We start from the raw sequence: 21,409 nt of genomic DNA, 5'->3' as shown, positions 1-21,409 counted from the left end.
TGGAAATGGTCGCAAGCGAGGACTGCATGTAATTGTAACGCAGACGCTTACCATGGATGCGCTTACTCATTCAACAAGTTGCCTGTCCCATTTTTCTAGAGGGTCTATGACTAAACTGAGCTTCGAATAAAAACTTGTGATACATCTTGCGCACAACAGAGAGGCTGCTCGTTGTAGTTTACGTTATTTTTACCTCGCTTTCCTATTACACGTATTTAATAAAACTGTTCCCGTATAAAACAAATAACGGCCGAAAATCCAAATAGTAGGTCTTTGTCTTTACATGTTTGCCAAATAAAGTCCAGCACTCAAAATTAATCGCCGCCGAAAACCAAAACGTACATTTGTGTCCGCTAACAAATGACGTGGACTCAATGCAAAGTATAGTCTGACATTCAAAACTGACCCCGCCCCAATCAAACTAGGCAACTCCGAAAATCCAAAAATTACGTCTTTTTCTGATAACAGTTTACATGTTTGTCTGCACCTAATGAAGTCCGACATTCAAAATTGATCCCGCTCCGAACTAATTGCGACTGATGATAAAAATGTCAGATGATTTTTTTACGTCTGCAAATGCCCAGTGAAATCCGGCAACCAAAACTGTTACCGGCCCCGCTTACGTTACGGTTTACACGTAAAGCATGCAATGAAGATTACGTTCCTGTACGTCACCACAAGTTTTCTATATTTTTTGTGAAAATGGTTGCGACGTCTTTTTGTTTCGACAGTTGGGCGAGCAACATTCCTCTCAGTAGAAATTAGAAATATGGCAATAGTTCGAAATTTTATAACGAGAAAATCGCGCCGGTGTCTGCTCTGCCCGGTTTGGAAACGTAAGCCTATTGTTCTGTAAATTCTATGCGGGCACAGAGGGAACGTGATGCGGATAACGCACGTACAGTTATGCTATATTACATTAAAATGATGCCGTGATTTGTTTTTAATCTGTACCGGAGCTAATCATATAGCAGACATAATTTGTCTCGATCAACTGAACTTTTATTTGGCGGACTGCTCATGAAGTGACTCGAAGTCCAGGGTCGAAATCAATCTCGATTGAAAAGTATGCGATATTTCACAGCACAAATTCATGTCGGTATAGCTTTAAAATCATTGCGATTGAATTGTTATTAGGTAATTATAAACTTCTGCGGTAAATTTAAAGAAACCAAAATTGAAAATGATAGAATAATTTCCATGAACTTGAAAAAAATTAAACAACCATGAACGTGCTTTGTTCGAATCAGCAACTACTTTCTCCTGTGGATAAACTCAATCACGCTGAAAAACAGCGTGCTGCTGGCCTGTCTATCGTCGTTATTATGCCACCGGAGAACGACGAATGCTCGTTTCCACATATCAGCCAACGCGTTATTCAACTGTTTGACTGAAGTTTCACGCATTTCATTACTTGTACGAAATTCGACCGTCGCGATTTTAGAATGACGCATTCAATTTAATATCAGCGTGGTCACAGATTCACATCTGTTTTAGGTACTCGCCTCCATGGTACTCGCGAAGCCGAAACAAGTCGCTTTTAGAATTGTTCAAGTTTCGTGTCAGTATCGATTTATTTCAGCTTTTCGCCAACTTTTTATCTTGCTATTAGGAAATCGTTTTAGATACCAGATATTGTCAGGTGTTATATTTAGTTTAGCCTAACGATGGGTTCTAACCTGGCACAACACAAAGTTAGCCCGGCACTGGTGCTTCTGAGGTCGGAAACCGCGTTCATGTAGCTGTCCGTTTTTAGCTCCTTGCTATGTTCAAGGCGGACTGTGGTCGTACTTCAACATGTAGTACGGAACGTAAAAGCTAACGTACGCAACATGGCGTCTGAATGAACACCGTCTTGTCGGTATGTACCACATTGTAAGTTCATTGTCACGTGTCTCTCTCCGGGCAGGAAGCTGAAAACGCGGTGACGATTGCGCAACCAAAAGAGAGAAAAACACAATGTCATCGGACTTGGCATGCAAAATCACATAATTTTACGAAGAATATACGCAGCCAGCCATTTCTTCGCTTGATAATCAAATTTTAACTGGTACACTACAGTGCACAGTTAATACGCTAGTTTGTATTTAGCAAGAAGATTATCCCCAGATTTAGCTCGGAATGACAGTTGTGTAAATAAAGCCCAACGCTTACGCCGCGAACTGGCCGTTTCAGTGTTCATTTTCTTCCAATTTTCACGTCATGTATCATTTCATTCATACCACAAATTCAGACAATTGTGTAAAAAGTCCTGTACTTCATTATGGGCTGGGAATTTCCACCGAAAATGTGAGCGAACCGCAATTTTAGCTGACTTTGTGTGACTCCAAGGGTAGCATACACATTTCTGCGATTACTCCGTTCCGTTTTTGGCAATGTATCGCAACTTCTGGAGAGTGTAACTTGGCGCCACGTTGACGGATTAGCCTCATCTTTGCACAGGTTGTAGTTAGTGACTGTTTCTACAAAACCGTGTCTCAGAATTCCGATAATGTTCCAGAAACAAAAGATATCGTGACAAACGTGGACAAAAGCCGTTAATTTATTCAGAATCCACCACTTCTCACTTTCAAGGCTAATTGTGCAAAAACAAAGAGGAGTATCAAAAATCCAAGACACGGTTTTTTACACACCTTACCCTGCTATCGATTGCAGTAAACGGCTCACCAATGGCCATCACCCTCTCGTACTTACACTTTTTTAAGTGAAAAAACTCAAAAACACAAATTTTTGAGCAAAACAAACACACGCATACAGATTTTGAAATATTCTGACAATTTTATAATCTTCAATTGTCAAGCTACCCAAACATATACTACATGTCGGGTTTAAGATTCATTTTAATGGTGAAAAATCAGTTAAAGATAAGTGTCTGCGAATGTAGGTCTCCCCCTTAATGAAAAGTCTATGGGACTTTCGTTCTTTCCAGTGTGAAAGTCCATTTCGGGGCCCTCTACAATAACAGTAGTTGCTAGAGTGTCCAGCCGTTCAGCTCCCAGTTGATTCCTGTCATTAGTTACTTTTTTTCGCACACTAAACCCCCTTTCACAACCAGCAGAAGGAACAGGCCAAGTCAGCATCTGTTTAGATCAGGAAACATATCCCTATGATGTTTGTAAACAATTATCAACTTTTGACGTGAAATTTTGGTCGCCAGCCAAGGCTACAAATTTGTCAATTGATTGAAGCATGGAAAAAAGACGTCCCATGTTCTTACGTATAAGTTCGCCTGGAATAATATACTTATCACATGCGCAAGCCAAGAATTGATAATTTTTTGCATAATAAGAGAACTTTCCTCCAACTATTCCACATTTAAACCTCGGAACTACTTTTGGAATAATATTATCAATCGGCAGTGGGCCAGTTGTCGATCATTTCCAGTCGTAGGTACTAGGTCGCGTGGGCGAGGAACGGAGCAAATGCCTTATAACATCACACAACACGTATCTCCCGCGAAGTTTATACATGATTCCAAACATAGCAAAGACCTAAAAATTATCTCAGACAAAGTTGCGTTATTTTCGAGAACAAAATTCACTGAATCTCAACGGCACGAACACTATAACGTCGTTCCCTTCAAAACCCTGGTTGCCATGCGGAACTAACAGTATAATGCTACCAGCTTCGAGTTCGTTGTTTTCGAAAAATGTTCATGTAATTCCTTAGGGATATACAAGCTTTACATTCTTGTGTTTTCGTAGTTCGGATTATCGTTGTCGTAGCCTATTAAAATATTTATCGTGCCCATGACGCCTCCAGCTTCCGCGAATTCCGTGGACATGTACCGGTATGCATGCAAGGCGAACACGTCCAGTGCGTCAGACTACCACAGTCTCGTGTGGTTCAATACACGACGGCCGCTGTGTGGTATACATAATGATAATGCATCCACACATCGGCCATCATGTATCGAATCACAAGTGACTGTGGCTTAAGTACGCCCTCTGACGGGTATTGCCTCCAGATTGCCTCGGTTTCATACAGGAAGTGTAATTACTCGCGTCAATCATTTACGTCCATGGTGAGAAGTATTGGCTGTATGATACGGCCGGCCGCGCCGTACGGCTGGCACCACGAAAGTTTATAATTTCAAAGGCGCGCCACTATTGGCGCGCACGCCCAAGAAATCCGCGACAAAACAGAAAAATACGCGAGAATGTCGCGGAATCGCGGCCTGGTGAGAACGCTGTATTACACATGTATGTAGAAATTTGTAGGAATACACTGAAGTAAAACACAACAAGAACAAAGAACAAAAGAAGGCAAACAGATATCGTTAGTGTGACAAGGTAAAGTGAAAATGTTTTGAAACCTTAAAATGCCATGTGGCAAGTTTTAAGCCACTATATTGATAAGAAAGGAGAAATACCTATGCAAAAGTTCATAAGTTTTATTGTTGCTTACCTCAACATTTTTGAGAGTAGAGCTTGAACAGAGATCAGTGATGCCCATGCAGATACACTCCAGGCAACCTGTAGGATTGTTTTCAGAATTGTAGAATGTCCCTGCTGCACAGCCATCACATTGTAAACCTTCAACATTTTCCTGAGGGTATACAAAGCATAACTTTGAATTTGGTAATGTATCATGACAATTGAGTCCTTACGGTATTCGCTGTAACATCTTCATACTGCATCTGAACAACTGATGATAGCTTCTAACACACGCTAACCCTTTGATTTTGAAGTTGATTTTTGTTGCCTTTATACAATATAACGCCAAAAATTTCTTTCAGATTATGATGTAGACAATTTTTTTCTAATTTTTCCCGGAATTTGGTCAAAAAGTGTAGCCTATAAAAGTTTATGTCCATTTAGTCCAAAATCAAGGAAAAAATTACATAAAAATTCATAAAAATTGGTAAAATGTTGCTCTGATAGTTTAGGGGGAAAATTACAGTGCTCAAAGGGTTAAACAAAGCCTCAAAGTCACTGTACTGAACGATGATGTATCAAATCATAAATCCTTCAAATACATTCACAACAAAAATTTAGAACATCTGAATATTCATAGATGAAATTTATGGGAAACAGTTTTCTTAAACATTAAATAAATACTGCAAATGCACAACTAATGTAGTCTTTTCCTGTACTACTATCTAACACTGTCAGAAAAATTGTTTAAGGTACCGGAAGTTCAAGCCTCGCAAGTTAAAGACTTAAACTTCTGCTCAAACTTTCCTCAATGAAACTTTCAACTGTTCTCTTAGCAAATGAAGAATAGAAATCTGTGATCACAGAGCAAAGTTTGGTTCTAGAGACACAAATTACCTGATATTTACTGATATTTGAAATTTAAAATGGCCACTATCCCTGTGTTAAAACTATGAAGGAAAGTGTTAAAAATATCAATTTCAGAAAAACTAAGACTGTGAAACATTTCCTTTCTCCAGGAGTGGTTATCCAGAAAAAGTAGAGCAAAAATTTGAGTCCAAATTATCGGAGGTGCATTCCACCTTAACCTGTTCACCCCTAATTCCCTGTAAACAGGTCCACACTCACCATTGATAACAATTGGTTTGAGCTAAACCACGGTGGTGAAAGGGTTTAATTTAATCAAATATGGATTATTACCTTACACTACAAAGACTGGTGAGTGACATACCTTACAGTCACACTGTCCGTTAGTTTTATTACAAACACTGCTTAGACTTCCTGCTCCATCACAATTGCAAGCTTCACATCCTAGTATTGTAAAGTGTTTAAATCCGTCCTGACACTCCATACATTTCCCATCATCATCGCCGACCCCAGGCTGACAGAGACACTGTCCAGTGATGGAATCGCACTGCATGTTGGAGGACCCCATAGGATCACAGTCACATGGCTGTAATGAGGGTATAATTGATGATAAGTGTGCTAATGCTTTGAGGAATCACTGTGTGTTCTGAAAAATGTTTAGGGACAAAGGGACAAGTTACAGGACTTCAATATTAGACACAGCAAGCCATTTGCCAATGATCTATATTTAATAGATCCACACCATGCTATATTCAAGATGTTCTATACAGCAAAATCAAGTGAAAGAAACATGTACATCTGTATATGAACCTTTGAAACTGTCAACAAGCATAGAGTGATGACAACTATTTGAGAATGGTTGGATTTCTCTGGGAAGAGGTTATATAATACACACTCCGCCCTTCGGTTCCAGTTCTGAATTTCAAGAAGCTAAAAAAGTTGGAATTTATTGATAGAACATGCACACTGACTACTGGAGAACAATAAAAGTGAAAGTTTATGATAATATTTTTACCTGACATCCAGTGGTTGAATTCAATCCATAGGTGAATGTAACGCAGCGATCACATTGACGTCCAACTGTGTTGTCCGGACAATCACACTGACCAGTCAATACATTACACACTTTGTTGTCGTTGTAACAATTGCATGCTGGGAAATAAAATATGATCACTCAGTGACAAAGTGGCTTTATGGAATATTCAATACAAGACAACACTACAAAAGCCTTTTGTAAGACATCCTTAAGCTACATCTATATGTATTTGTGTTGTCAAATGATCTTTGTCATCTTATGTTCAACACATCACGTGTTGAACAAGGTGGAGAAAACTTGGGGTGGGAAATTGGGAGGAGCTGCCTGCTGAGTGTGGTGGATTTCTTATCAGTCTTCAGACAATAAAACAGACTCTTGTTTAGGTAAATGCCAGGTCAAATGGCAAAGTACTCAGCCAAGTTGCTTGGTAATTACCTTATTTGGTGTTCCAATAACTCGTGCGCCAAGTGTAATCATATTTCGAATCGACTCTCATAAACTAGTGTACCAAGATGTTGTGATATGATGCAAAGAAAACAAGAATTTCAAGGACCCACAGACTGAGACCCTCCACAATGTTACCTACTTCTGACCTTCCACAATGATACCAGCTGCTTCATTTTTTGATAGGTTTATCAATACTGTCACACACAGAAGACAGACAATGACTGATCTTATAAGCTCTCATTTGTATGCACACCAAACAGGAGCTAACAATGGCCCTACACTACAACCCAGAAAATAGAACTATCGACAATTTTGATAGAGTCTGACTTACGAATGCATCCCAGACTGGAATAGGCATAATAGCTTGGCAGACATTCGTCACAGCGTTTACCACCAACACCAGGTTTACACGAACACTGACCACCATACAAGTCACAATAGTTGTTGTAACTTCCTGTCAGATCACAGTCACATGACAAAGCTCCTTGAAGGTAGTAGGATGTCAGGATGAAGACTTGATCCAAACAGAAATCAATATTCCCAGTGGAGCTGGAAAGAAAAAGTTCAAAAAATATGAGTTCTGGAATGAAATACGAAAAAAATTCTTGTACCAACGAAAGCCATAACAACAATGAAATAATGAGCTAATTTCACCCGATTGATTTTTTGCAGCAAGTTTGAAACTAATCAGCTGACTTGAATTTCTGTTTTTTAAACTTTCTAAAAGAATAATTGACATAACGAAAGACTACAAAAATACACAAGATGATCGACTGGAAGTGGTAAATTATTGGTGATTTGTTACATCAGCTTTATTTGAACTATGACCTCGATCTATGACCTTCAGGATTTCATCTCCTGCAGCTTCACTGACTATAAGTTTCACTTACTTCATTTCATTATTGCGCACATCACAGTCAACATCAAACTGCGTAGTAGTGTCAGTTCCTAGTAAATTCTCTGGAGACAAAAATTCCATGGGTAAAGCTACGATGCGATCCTATCGAACGGAGACAAAAAAGTATTTTAGAGTCTACTATACATTATAGACAAAACAAGGGACCATGTGCCCAAGGGCAGGTGACCATTTGCTGGACATCAGGAGGGCAAATGGTCTCCTATCTCGATATACATAGCCACAATATTCTTCCACTAGATATAAATTCATAAAACATCTGTCAATGCAGTCTGATCTGTGGAATTGGGAGGTAAGCATACAGTCCATTGTTGAAAAACAAGAATATCATATCACTCGATCTCTTTAAGCGATATATCATGAGATTTAATTTTTGAACTTGAATCCTTGAAGTGTTTTTATTCATGAACTTGAGGGGACACTAGTAAGAAGGACAACGTAACTGACATTGTCTAACTGAGAAAAGTAACAAAATAGTAAATTATGAAAAGAGTATTGTGAGCTACTGGTCACATGATCAATGGAAATAAATCCTGACAAAAATTGCCTTCAAAGCCCAAACACGGGAAACTAACTAAACATCTGTGATAGTACTTCTGGAAATAACTGTAATGTGTTTGCAAATTTTGGCCAGAAATTAAGAGTTCTTACCAGCAAAACTTGTCCTGTTGTAGTGCCTACAGTAGCAGTTGCTCTCCAATCACCAGAGTCTAAGTTGAACACATCAGTGGACGTGGCATCATTGTCAAGGTTTTGGTAACACCAAGAGTCTGAACACTGTAGCAGTGTAGTGGAAGCTGAAGCAGTGGTCAGCGAAGTGCCACTGTTCTTAGTCAGGGATACGGAAATTCCTGTTGCCACATCCGAAATATAACGGACAAGAAGCTGATACTGGCCACTGAATCGAGTCCCCGATGGAATTGTTAATGTAACAGAACTTGAATCCTGCCATGAAAAATGAAAATGGGGAATCTGAATGTACAGTACTGACAACAATACCTGAGAATTTTCATTAACCATTATAAGTATTTTACTATCCTTGCCATAAAATACTGAAACTCAACACAAAAATGTTGTTATTCATAATTTCCAGTACCTGAAATATAAGTGCCCCACCTTAGTAAGTCATAAAGTCTAAGGCGGTCCACTACATATTCATTATGGCAGAAATCTATGGGTAAAATACATAAGACTACAGACACCAAAGTTAAAGTTTTGATTATTCAGGAATTTCTCACCAGAAATGCCTGAAAAGTTAAAAAGATGCCGAAGTTTAGCTAGTTTTATGAACAGACAGACCACTTTGCCATGAAAGTGATTATATAACTGTTAAAAGCATTCATGAGATCACCATCTTGAACTCTTGCTATGGTGACGAGTTGACTTTTACACCCAGAGAGCATTGTAATATAATGTTGTTTGCCCGTTTAGCACAAGACAAAAGCTATTTAACCCCTTGACTACCAAGGCCAAGAATGTATTCCTATATACCAGACCCCTTATGTAAATATTGATAAAATCTTGGGTGTGGTCATTGCATGAACACTGCTTGGAGTAAAAATTAAGTAAGTACCAATAAACCATATATTTTCTGAATCAGCATGAAATTTCCCACTTTTTCATACATAAGTTTTGTATTTCCAGGTCAGGTGACTGGTCACATGACACATCATGTGACCAGAGTTGGCAAAGAATATGAATATTTGAAGCATCAGGAAGTGTTTTGAATCACAGTCTGGAGGGACCGTGTTTGAATCCATAAAATGACGCAAATTTGAATACAGTTGCAATTTTCATGGCATTGTCTTTACATATATGTAATAATAACTACCCTTTACTTTATTTATAGATGTACCTATTTAAGATTTTTCTCACAAAAGGCAGAGTAAATGAACCACAAACATCGGCATCTGACATGATTCTGTATTTGAAAATCAACACATTTATATTTGTAAACACTGCTTTATGTCTTCCTTGCAGAAACATGCATCTAAAATGTTTATGATTTATCAAAAAATAATTCACAATATTTAAAAATACATTTTAGGGAACAACATATCACATGACCAAACACATGACCAGTCATGTGACCAGTCATATTGATAATATGGCTGCTATAAAATTTCACTGGCTTATAGTAAAAAATTATATTTCCTCTAGTTTCATTCACGAATATTGCTGTTAATAGAACATATTTACAAATAAATCATTTGTTTTCAATAAATAAACATTTCATTTCATTAAAAAAAAAAACCATAAACATCTTCGCAATCGTCCGTACTTCTGAAAACTGTAAACAATCAGCGCGACACTTCTGTGATCAGCCTGACCTTTCAGGGTCAAGGTCATGGGTCACGACATTTGCTTCCGGATTTTGGCCATACTCGGACGTACGGGGGCGCAATCACATTCAGGCCAGATTGGAATACATCAATCTTAGTCGCGCTGCGTGCCGACGCCGAAATTACAGGATTTTTAGGGACAAAAACGAAGCAAATACGCCTATTTAACTGTGCCGGATATTTCCGGCACTCAAGGTATATGGTAATTCAATATGGCGCCGGATATATCCGGCGTTCAAGGTAGTCAAGAGTTACGGTAGTGAGAATTCACATTTGATTTCTTAACAACATGTACTAGCATTCTATAAGTAATCCTGACAATTTACATCAAATCAAAAATTGAAATTTGAATATTCAATTCAAATCGATATTATTAGCGACTTTTTGCATCACAATGCCATAAACAAATTGTTTGGAATCAAGTCCTCATCACTGATCATTAACCCCATCTTTCATGACTTACCCAATCACTGATCACTTACCCCATCACTCCTCACTCATCATTTAGCCCACCCCTCATCACTTACCCAATCACTGATCACTTACCCCATCACATATCACTGACAGAATATGTGCATGATGTACTCCATCAGTGATAATTGATCAGCAACCCTCATCATTGCCTGACTAATCATTTATCACTTTCCAAATCACTGATCATTAACCCCATCCCTCATTACTGATCATTGACCAAATCCCCCATAACCTGTGCTACCTCTCATTTCTGATCATTTACCACATCACTGATCACTTACTCCGTCACTCATCACTTATTCAATCACTGGTCACTGAAACAATCACTGATCACTTACTCAATCACTGATCACTTACACAATCACTGATCATTTACCACATCACTGATCACTTACTCCGTCACTCATCACTTATTCAATCACTGGTCACTGAAATCATCACTGATAATTTACTCCATGATCACTGATCACTTATCCTGTTCACCCCTGATTCCCTGTAAACAGGTCCACAATCACCATTTATTACAATGGGTTTGGGCCAAACCATGGTGGCAAAAGGGTTAAATCATCACAGATCACTCATCCACTCACTGATCAATAATACCATCACTGATCAATAGCACATACCATCACTTGACTAATCACTCATCACTTACCCCTTCAGAAAGAGCCAGATATCCATACCAGAAGAATCCAGGGTACGTGTCACTATCTGCAAACCACTGTGGATCATTCATTGATTCAAACTCAGCATTGATAAAATGTACATCAGGAAAATATGATTCAACTTCGACACTGAAAAGAAATTGCAATATAAACAATGACAGCAACATAAAGTTCTGAATATTCTGATGTCTAACAATGGATTATACCAACACCGGAGAACACAACCGCCACCATAGAAAAATTTTGGGTTTTCCCATTGCATTATGCACCAACAGACATCAAATCTGATGGTATCATGAGACTTTCATAAAAATGATCAAACTCCTTGAAATTATAATTTTTTCCATTGCTTTGAATCAGATCATAGGAAACCAAATTCATTTGTCTTCACTGCGTCATCTACAAAAGCACTGGAAATACTCCATCACAGGACTGTGATTGTTTTAATCTTTTAAGAAGCAGTCAACAATAAAGAGAAAAGTTACATATAACTGCTGATGAATACTTACACACCAGTACATCTGGTCAGTGTTGTGTCAATGGACAAATCTGTATACACCTTAACACTAGAGGGCGCTTTGACACCAGACAGAATACCAGCTGAGAGAGAGGGCAGTGTAGGAGTAGAGAGAAAAGCTAAGATAGGGAAAATAACACACAGAGCTATGGGAAACATTAGGGACTAGACATCTAATCATGCATTTCTCAAAGATTAATGCTACCAGTCAAATAAATATTAGCCTGTCACTCAGCACAAACAGAAAAATGAAGAAAATCAACAGAGTAGAATTGGACACTCATGGGGAAAGCATACAAGCACTGGTACTGATTTAGGCAGACAAAAAAGAAGCATGCAATCTGCGGAATTTGATTTGCACATAAAAGACAAAACTCACCCCTCATCTACTTGACACATAAACAAACTTATACCTTATAAGTTAACAAAGCCCCACGACAGCAAAAGTTTTGCTTGGTTTCTGATTTGTGTTATAGTAATTCATGTCAGAATGTGTGAAAACAATTTTCACTCATTTCCAGTATTTGTTGCCTTCATTGTAAGCTGTGATTTTATCACATTTTTCATGAGAGTTTTGACAAAATTTAGTACAGACATGAAGTCTGTTGATATAAATAACACTTATTCAAAAATCTTGGCAACTCTGTAATATTGTCACGGGAATTACAGTACAAGTGGCAGGTTCAATTACAATACTATTGGCAGTTTTGTGGTTTTATAATCATTAGGTGACAAGTACTCAGTCAAACTTTTGATGAGCTTTCATAACATCAATACCTATCACATTGCCGGCCGATGATATTATTCCAGCATGTACATTCTCCAGTGCTTGGACTACAGGTTTCATCAACAGATCCACCAACGTTACAACCACAGGGTTCACAGCCATCAGGATTGGCAACAGTCATGCCATAGTAGCCATCTACACACTGCCCACAATCTCTCGCTGATACATAAGTCTTGCATGGACACTGCCCTCTGGTTTTGTTACAGACTGTGGTATTGTCAACGGTTCCAGCTATTACACAATTGCAGTCTAGTTTAATGGAGAAAAAGAAGAATTTTTGATATAACATAATTGAAAACAAATTGAGGGATAAATGTTTCAGGAATGGTGTTTTTTATATGGCTAGTGGCTGTAACTTTTGGTGAAACTTTTGTTTCAAGAGAGTCAATAAAAATTTAGTTACAATCAAGATTGTTTTTAGAATACCAACAAACTGGTTCATCAACTTGGTTACCGTATGAAGTTTCATCACAGTTCTCGATGAGCCTTTCAAATGAAATACACAAAAAATTGAGGAAAAATCATCAAAAGTTACAGCGACTGGCTCTTTCAAAAATTAATTTTTTTTTCATTTTTTGACAAAATTTGTACAGGTATCAAACAATAGTTTACATGCATGACTGATATTACAACTGTTGTTACAGAACTGAGTACCATACAGCTTTGTGGTTGCTCTCTGCAAATAAACTTGAAAATCTAGCCTTTATTTTCTTTCACCTGTATTTCTCTTTCATGTACTGGGGTACACTGAAGTCAAGTGAATATTACAGTGAGCAAAGATTCAGCAGAAGAGTTGAACACTGCAATACAGGCTGGCGTAACCCTACCAGAATTCATGTTTTGGATCATCATACATTCCTGCGCCTACATTGGATATGTGCACACAATGGATCAAAGCATTTTGTCAAACAAAGTAGATGACATCCACAAAATGAAATAGTTGATTCAGAAGAAGTACGCAGCAACCAGAATATCTCATCTGAAGTACGGTACTATTTGTCTAACCTTATCCTTTGAAAATTAAATCTGCTGCAACACAAAAACAAAGAATGAAACAGAGAAATACTGTTGTTGTAAATTTTAAAGTGTTGTCATGCATATACAAGATAATAGCATTGAATCAACAACGGATGACATGTGAGAATGGCTGATAGAGCATAGAATAGTTACCTAGGCAACCAGATACATGAGTAGCGGACAGATCATAAAATCCATCTTTGCACTCATCGCATTTGTTTCCTTGTACATTCACTTTACAAAAACAATCACCAGGCATCTACAGTGACAGAGAAGAAAGAGATTAACTCTTTAAGCGCCAAAGTCCATTTTTGTCACCTCTATAAAATATACTCTGGTCAATTTTTTCCTATTGTTGCCAAAATTTTGATGAAAAACTGTAGCAACTGAAATATGTTATCTTTTTGGTCCAAAAGTATCCAAAAGATTACAGTAAAATTACACTGGTAAAATGTTTTACTAAAATTTTTGTGGAAAAAATTCCGGCACTCAAAGGGTTAAACAGTTCTTATTAAAATTTGTACTACAAACTGAATAGGTAAACTGCACTATGGTACGTATTGATGCAATTTATATCATACAGCATAGATTATTCATACATGAAGAGGTGATCTGGCTGTCATGATACTATATGCAAGAAAATAAAATATTGTTCTTGATCTGGACTCCCTTACAAATACTGTCTCACACACAGAGTTTGAGAGAAACTACACTTACCATTCCCGCAGGTCGCTGCGTCTCATTATTCATGACACAGTGACCTCGTAACAGGCCAATGTTGAGGTCTTCCCGGGTGCCAGGTAGGAAACAGTCACACGACTGACATGCGTCTTCATCAGTTTGCACTTTATCAATGGGTCTGTAGTAAAACTCCCGACATTTCTCACAGTTGTAACCTGCAAAGAGTTCAGTTCTAAAAATCAGTCTCGCCAGCAGCAATGATCATTATTCTAGTCAAATAGACCAGACATATTCTCAAAGATTACTTCAAAGTCTGAAAATGCAGGTTTGAAATATCATGATTCTTACAAAAGAGGTACATATAGTCTTTATTTGAGGTACATGATCTTCTCATTTTGAAAACAGTAAAATATTTGGTGATTGGGCTTTTGCAAGCATTGATGCAAGATACAGGCCTGGTTTCTTAAAATTCAAAATTTTTGAGGGCCTGCTGACCTTTTGCTCATTTTATATGTAAATAGTCAGAGTATTTCATAACATCTACACATATACATGTGAAATATAAAGAGCGTTTACAGAGTTGGTGGTATGGTCATAAAATCAAACAAAATCGCTTCTGAGTGAAAATTTCTATTTCTGTGTTTTTACAATTATGGGCAAGATCATCAGACAGTACACATTTTCTTTATGATGATATTTTTTTTCCTTACCTGCAGTGTTATTTCTGCAATCTATACAGACTCCACCGCCAGCATATACATTATCAGCATTCAGACTCTGATTCAACATGGCAACCAGTGCGTCATAGTAACAACTTTCACTATGATCAAAGCAATTACAACCTGTGGACCACAGAATTCATCAAGTTTGGTTAATCAAGATTGACTTTTCTTTGATAAGTCACAGTCACATGGAATTTTTTGTACTGAAAAAATTTTTATCATTTCACCATGCACACAGACCATGACGTGTTTTTCTATTAAAGTACTATCTTTTTCACTGGCGGAATGCACCTCATGTACAGATATTCAGACTCTCAAACTTTTACAATACCTTTTTGGTCTACCATGACATGTACCTTTGTGGGGCTCATTTTGAAGCTAATGGAGTAAATAAAGTTTTCACTGGCTTATTTGTCTAAAATGTTGAAAATTGTACTTTTCCCCCGTGGAGTATGGCAGCCATTTTGAATTTCGAATTTTGAAAAATATTGGGTAATTTATTTCATAACAGTACCAAAATTTGCATGGTGACCCCTGATTTTTTTTCTCGATTTCGAAAGGCAATGACTTAAAGTTTCTTTGAGGAAAGTTTCGGCAAAAGTTAAGTCTTTCAATTTCAAGGCACAAACTTCCTTAAAAACCTTCACAAATAAGTTGACAAGCATTGTGGGATGGATTGCTGGGCAGACATTGGAGTGTACACAAAAAGAGATGTGTCCATTGTATATAAATTCTGTGATTACCATGATGAAAGAAAAGTTTTAGAAGCTTGTTGAAAAGCAAGTCAGAGACGGAAAATTTACAATATTGCCTTTCAGTGACAACCCACTCATTAAAGAGTCATATGCGTTAATTTGCGTATAAAATTCATCATGACAATAGCAGATTTATGCAAATCTAATCAATATTTTGTACTCAACAGACAAGTATCAGAGGCAAGTCTGGTGGTCCTGCTGTAGTATGTTCATCATTCATAGATTCTTCATCAGACAGGTAAATTAAAACTCACTGGTTTATTAATCCTATGGAACAGTAACACCACTGATCTTGGTAAAAGAGTACATAGTCCCAGACTACGGGCAAATTGGTGCATTGACCCCTGACCCCTGAACCCTAGGTGCATTGACCCCTGACCCCTGGATAAGAATTAGTTTCCTGTTTGGTTTAACCAAATTGCTTGATGTAGACACAATTGATTGATTGCACTTACTTTCACATTGAAATCCGTTTTCACCAGACTCATACGGCAGTTGATTGTAGAAATGTTGACATTCCTGACAAGCTAAACCCTGCGTATTGCCTTCACAGACACACTGGTAGGCACTGCGGGATGGATCGCCGGGCAGAGGCTGAAGTGTACATGCAGAGGCATGTCCGTTGCATATACACTCTGCCATTACAGTGATTTCAGTGACGGTGTAGTGATGCTTGGGGTAAAAATAAATGTTAAGAGTTATCAGTGACTGTGATTGTTTGTATCTTGAAAGAAACAGCTAGCATTTACAAACTAATGATTGAGTGTCGGTTCATGGAGTCCTATTCTGGAACATAGCCCTCATTATGTTGTACTCTTTCATCTATATGTTCTTTTATACGACCTAAAACTCTGCCATCAAAACAAATATCCGAAAACTGAGCAAAATTTTAATAAACAATAAACTTTTGTAGTCCTTGGAATGCGTTGCTCCATGACGTCTATTTCAAGTCTTAAAGGAAAGGGGTCGTCCCGACGTCCCTTGTGCAAGTCCAAAATTTTAAATGGTGGCTGTACCGACACTGGTAACCACGGCTGAAGCAGCTTCATATAAACGACAGGACACAATGAAATTTTATTTGGCAAAGTCTTGCAGTGATGGTAAAGCTGCAACACTGTTGAACTACGAATGTGCATCAATTCTGAATCTGCTTCACGTTTGCTCGACATTCATTGCTAATTTCTGGGAAGAGGCTATGCTTAGACAGGACGACCCCCTCGCATTAAGTCAAACAGACCAGTACACATTATCTGCAAAGACATTACATGATCAATTTTTCTGTCTTTCTGTCCACTGCTAGTGTTCCAAGAGGACAGTGAATGTATTATAAATCATCTAACACAGTCTCTATCACAGGTGACGTCCATGTACATATTATATTGTGACAGTGTGTTTTGTTTGTTGTAAAAGTTTCACAACTCATTTCAGATATAGAATAGCTTAGCAGGGCTTTGTGACATAAAAACTAGAGCCTGTACTTACATAGCTGTCGGAAAGAAAACCAAACGACGTAGGCATGTTGAAAAATCGAAATTCAACATATTTTGCCTTGGTCCATTCTTTCAAGGAAGCTGATACTGGCAGATTGAATGATATCTAAAGGTAATTAAAATAGAAACACTGTCATTTATTTTGTATTATAACACGCCACATGCTCATTCCGTGTCGCGATTCGCTAGAATACGTCACGTGACGAGAAAATAGATACGTCTAGTCCCCATCAGATCGAAAAAGGTGACGTCAGAGGGTATTTTTTGAAAAGCTATTTCCCTAGGGAAATAGTCCTGACCAAATTTGGAAAAGTGTCTGGTCACGTGACCGTAGTGTCGTCTGCAGCTTTGCAACAATGGCGGGTGACTGCAACGTGATGTGCGTCCGGGATACGTGACGACACATTGTCTAAAACAGATTTTCCAACATTTTCCAACATTCCAACAGCGTAGGAACTTGAACAGCTCATCGACGGAAAAGATTAAAGTGCAACTAAGGATGTCGCTAGGTATGCTTAGAATATTTTTTGATAGAAAGTTGTACTACCACGTACAACTGAAACGGCTGTGGAAACATCGCCTAGTAAACTTGTTACAATGGATTGTTGTGGTGCAAAATATCAAAACACATTAAAATTATATAACAATACAACATGAGCATGTGGTGTGTTATAAAACACCTATCGCCTGGTCTTTATTCGGGCTATAGTGCTCGTCTATAACCCCTCGTGGCCGTGTGTTACCAGAAACACATCGCTATACTCCTCGGCCTACGGCCTCGGGGAATAGCGATGTGTTTCTGGTAACACACAGCCCCTCGGGGTAATAGACGGGCACTATAGCCCTCATGACCAGGCAATAGGTGTTTACTATATCATTTAGTTCATCTCATGTCTTGCATTGTAAAAAAAAATCAATATCTTGCCCTCTTGACTGAAAGAACCTAACGTATAACAAACTTTAAGTTGAAATGTATGCTAATATCATAAATATGGAAAGTGCAACATATAAACTGACACTATAGTACGTGTACATGTTGAAAGCTATAGCACCTCTACATTTCTAAAGACTGAAATCAATCAAGGATCCAGTAATTTAGAATATTAGAAAATAGCCATAATTAGAAATTGCAAGTTGACAAGAAACTAAAACTTGTTGACATATTACATTATACATTTGTCAATACCATTGAAATTTGTGACGTCATACCCTAGCTCAGCTACTTACTGATAATGTATCCCACAATCCAACATTGTGGCACCACATTTTTCCTACATCTACAAATTCACTATCATGTAAAATAATAGCAATTAATGTACCCCCTCCCGGCCCATAATAGATTCACGCAAACCTTGCTCTCCATAATGTACTCAGCTTTGCCTTATAGTCATACATTAACCCTTTGAACCCGACTCGGACAAAAATGTCCGCATAATGTCATAGGTCACCTGGGGGCGAGGGTGCAAAGGGTTAATGTCCTGCACAGTTTGTTTTTGTCTATTATTGGCTGGTAGGAGTTACATTATTGCTCAAATATGATGAAGTTTGATTATTGATTATAAATAAATAGCAATCATGCTTGACATGTGACTGAAAATGGCCCACTTACCACTTCCTCTGTTCTGGCCGTGACCGACGTGTAGGTCTTGCAAATGATTGAGTTAAAGTCAATGACATTGAGGTTGGGGTCAACTCCAAACTCATCCTGGCATTCCGTACTTGCGGAGACAACATACATCCATTGACTGAAGGTTTTACCATCGTTAGATTTGAAAACACCAAGCTGACCTGGACGTTTGGAATCTCCCATGGTGATACTGATACTTTCTATATAATAATCCTGATAGAATAATGGAGATGAGAAAAAGCCATTAAAATCAAAGTTACCCTAAATTAACCCTTTGAGCGCCAAAGTCAAATTTTTGTCGCCTTTATCACATATACACTGACTAGTCAATTTTTTTCTAATTTTTGCTAGAATTATGATAAAAATCTGTAGCCAATGAAAGTGATGTCCATTTGGTCCAAAATTATGAAAAAAATTGCAGAAAAATTCACAAAACTGGTAAAATGCTTCACGAAAATTTTGGCGGGAAAAATTACAGCGCTCACAGGGTTAATTTGTCTTGTCAATCATGTAAAAAGGTATGTACACTAGTTAATCTGTTTTTACCAATTTGAAATTGTTGAATATCTCCTTTGTGCCAATTATATTTGCAAAGTTCATTGACACTGAGATGGATAAATCAACTTGTGCAAGATCTGAAAGTTCAACAATTGCACATGCTTTCAGAAAAGTTCAATGTGTCATGCCTGGTTACTATGTTTTTTTTCCCAGTATCCATGAATACAGATGAAATGATTGCCTGGGAAGAAAAGGATGTAAAAGAAATTTATTTCAAGTTCAGCAACTGGAATTTAGGGTTGGTATGATAATTCAACCCTGTATACTCACAGGTAATTGTCATTACACTGTACATGTACATTTGTACCTGCATCTTTACTCAGATATTTATATTGGTTGAAAGCTAATGTCTTATTTCAATTACAATTGACAAAAACTGCAAAAGATATACAAAAAGCCTAATCATGCAAAGAAATTGCTCAAAAATAGATATAGCAGAGAAAAATTTTTTGAACCCCAATATATAATGTTGAAAGAAGTAATGGCTAGTGAGTCAGCTATACCACAAGGTAGATGTAATACACAAATGATAAAACTGCATTTGCAGATTCTATTTTTATCCTTATCAATACATCAACAGTAGCTGTATTCTGAGAGGTAATCAGCAACAGCGAAAAGTAATATGGTGCCTATAATTGCAAATTACAGAAAAAACTGCTATTGTTAAAGCAGTACATATGAAATACAGCCACTGCTATAGAGTTATTTAAAACCTGAACAAATTAGCAGTGAAACATCTTAGATAAATTTTCTAAATTAGTCAGAATATGTCAGACGGTATGCCAATACTCCAAATAGTAAATATTTCAACATTTCAATCTAACCAAAAATTTTCAAATTTACTAAACAAACTACATGTACATGATAAGGTGTCTGCCAGGGCTCGTTATGAATTGATAATAAATATTTTTCTATCACACGAATGCAGGCTACATGGTCAGAACAGGAATTTTAAGGGTTAATGACAATGCATCCTGAACTGCCTTTTTTGAGGGAATTTAATGACAAGCCTTCATCAACATATCAGGCAGTTATAACCCACTAGTTTGCATCTTACTGCTCAGCATATACATAGGGATTTTTTTTAAATTTCAGTAAAAATTGAAAAATATATGTACCAGTCAGTATTCAATACTGTAATACCGACTCCACCCAGTGATGAGTTCTATACCGTGACGTCATCGACGGGCTGCCTCACCCAAAAACATACACAGATAGATGAAAACGTCATTTCACTGCGAAAGTGATGTATTACAATATAGAAATACAGTTTTTACCTGTTGCAGCTCAAGTGTAATTACAGAATCTGGTCTTACAATGCCACTGTCGATAAGTCTCATTCTTGAAGCACTTTGCCACCAGGTATTTACATTATCATCGACCATGTAACGGGGAGGATGTGCTAAAGCTGGATTTTGAGCATCGCAATATTCATCAATTCGATCGGCTGGCTGTTTACTGGCCTGACTGTGCGAGAAATACATCTCTGCCGGGGAACCACAAGTTCCGAGTGCAAGAATAGGTTTGTTGAGTGCAACATTCACTGCTTCTTGTCTACTAACAGGCAGGAATAACAACAACAGTAGACAAACAACCGTAACGCCATCACTGCTGGCTGCAACAGCTGCTGTACGTCTTTTCACGCTGAAAAACATCGCCGCCATTAAAATATCACTAAACCTGTCCCGAGTCTCTCACGAAATTCTCCTACAGAGTGTAGCAAGTCGCCTTGTACGATTTTCAAACTAAGAACATTAAGCAAATATGTCGTGCTCCGTTTCGTCAACGAAAGATGTCCATAAACATCGTCAAAACTATTGTTTACAAGCGAAAGCGAAGCTGGAGTCGTCAAGCCTTTCACTTTTGTGTTCCAATAACGAGACACGTAACAGCTTTAACAGGTGCCCGGTAATTAGCGCCACCACACGAAGACCAACGAAATTTGAGATTGGCTCAACTTTAGGATTCATATTAAGTTTCGGATATTGTCCTTGTTCCAAACTCCATCCTAACTCTACATTTTTCATTTAATCTCACTGTCACTCATGTTTAATACGTTCAATGAAGCATAAGCATGGTATAGGACTGTAGAATTTGATCGTTCAAAGTACAAGTTTGTCAAGTATATACCT

General features: G+C 37.8%; 1 protein-coding gene across 5 annotated transcripts in view; it reads right to left on the bottom strand.

The window, feature by feature from the left end:
• The window catches only part of LOC139121555 (laminin-like protein epi-1), a 64,235-nt gene extending 43,064 nt beyond the window's left edge, over positions 1-21,171 (bottom strand). For 3 of the 5 annotated variants that reach the window (XM_070686558.1, XM_070686559.1, XM_070686560.1), the window contains exons 1-15: positions 20,555-21,171; positions 18,702-18,932; positions 17,085-17,198; positions 16,058-16,274; positions 14,836-14,967; positions 14,162-14,340; positions 13,598-13,703; positions 12,418-12,676; positions 11,114-11,252; positions 8,294-8,587; positions 7,617-7,726; positions 7,058-7,275; positions 6,259-6,395; positions 5,608-5,829; positions 4,408-4,548 (exon numbers count right to left, since the gene is read on the bottom strand). In XM_070686558.1, coding sequence (XP_070542659.1) covers positions 4,408-4,548; positions 5,608-5,829; positions 6,259-6,395; positions 7,058-7,275; positions 7,617-7,726; positions 8,294-8,587; positions 11,114-11,252; positions 12,418-12,676; positions 13,598-13,703; positions 14,162-14,340; positions 14,836-14,967; positions 16,058-16,274; positions 17,085-17,198; positions 18,702-18,932; positions 20,555-20,941 — 2,886 coding nt within the window. In that variant the 5' untranslated portion in view covers positions 20,942-21,171. Of the gene's footprint in view, positions 1-4,407; positions 4,549-5,607; positions 5,830-6,258; positions 6,396-7,057; positions 7,276-7,616; positions 7,727-8,293; positions 8,588-11,113; positions 11,253-11,632; positions 11,760-12,417; positions 12,677-13,597; positions 13,704-14,161; positions 14,341-14,835; positions 14,968-16,057; positions 16,275-17,084; positions 17,199-18,701; positions 18,933-20,554 lie in introns of those variants that run through there. The other 2 variants (XM_070686561.1, XM_070686562.1) reach the window with 2 other exon arrangements.
• Between the last annotated feature and the right edge of the window lie 238 nt (positions 21,172-21,409).

This window comes from Ptychodera flava, chromosome 21 (assembly GCF_041260155.1).
Source record: "Ptychodera flava strain L36383 chromosome 21, AS_Pfla_20210202, whole genome shotgun sequence".
Lineage (NCBI taxonomy): Eukaryota > Metazoa > Hemichordata > Enteropneusta > Ptychoderidae > Ptychodera > Ptychodera flava.
This window is presented reverse-complemented; position numbering and strand designations above follow the sequence as displayed.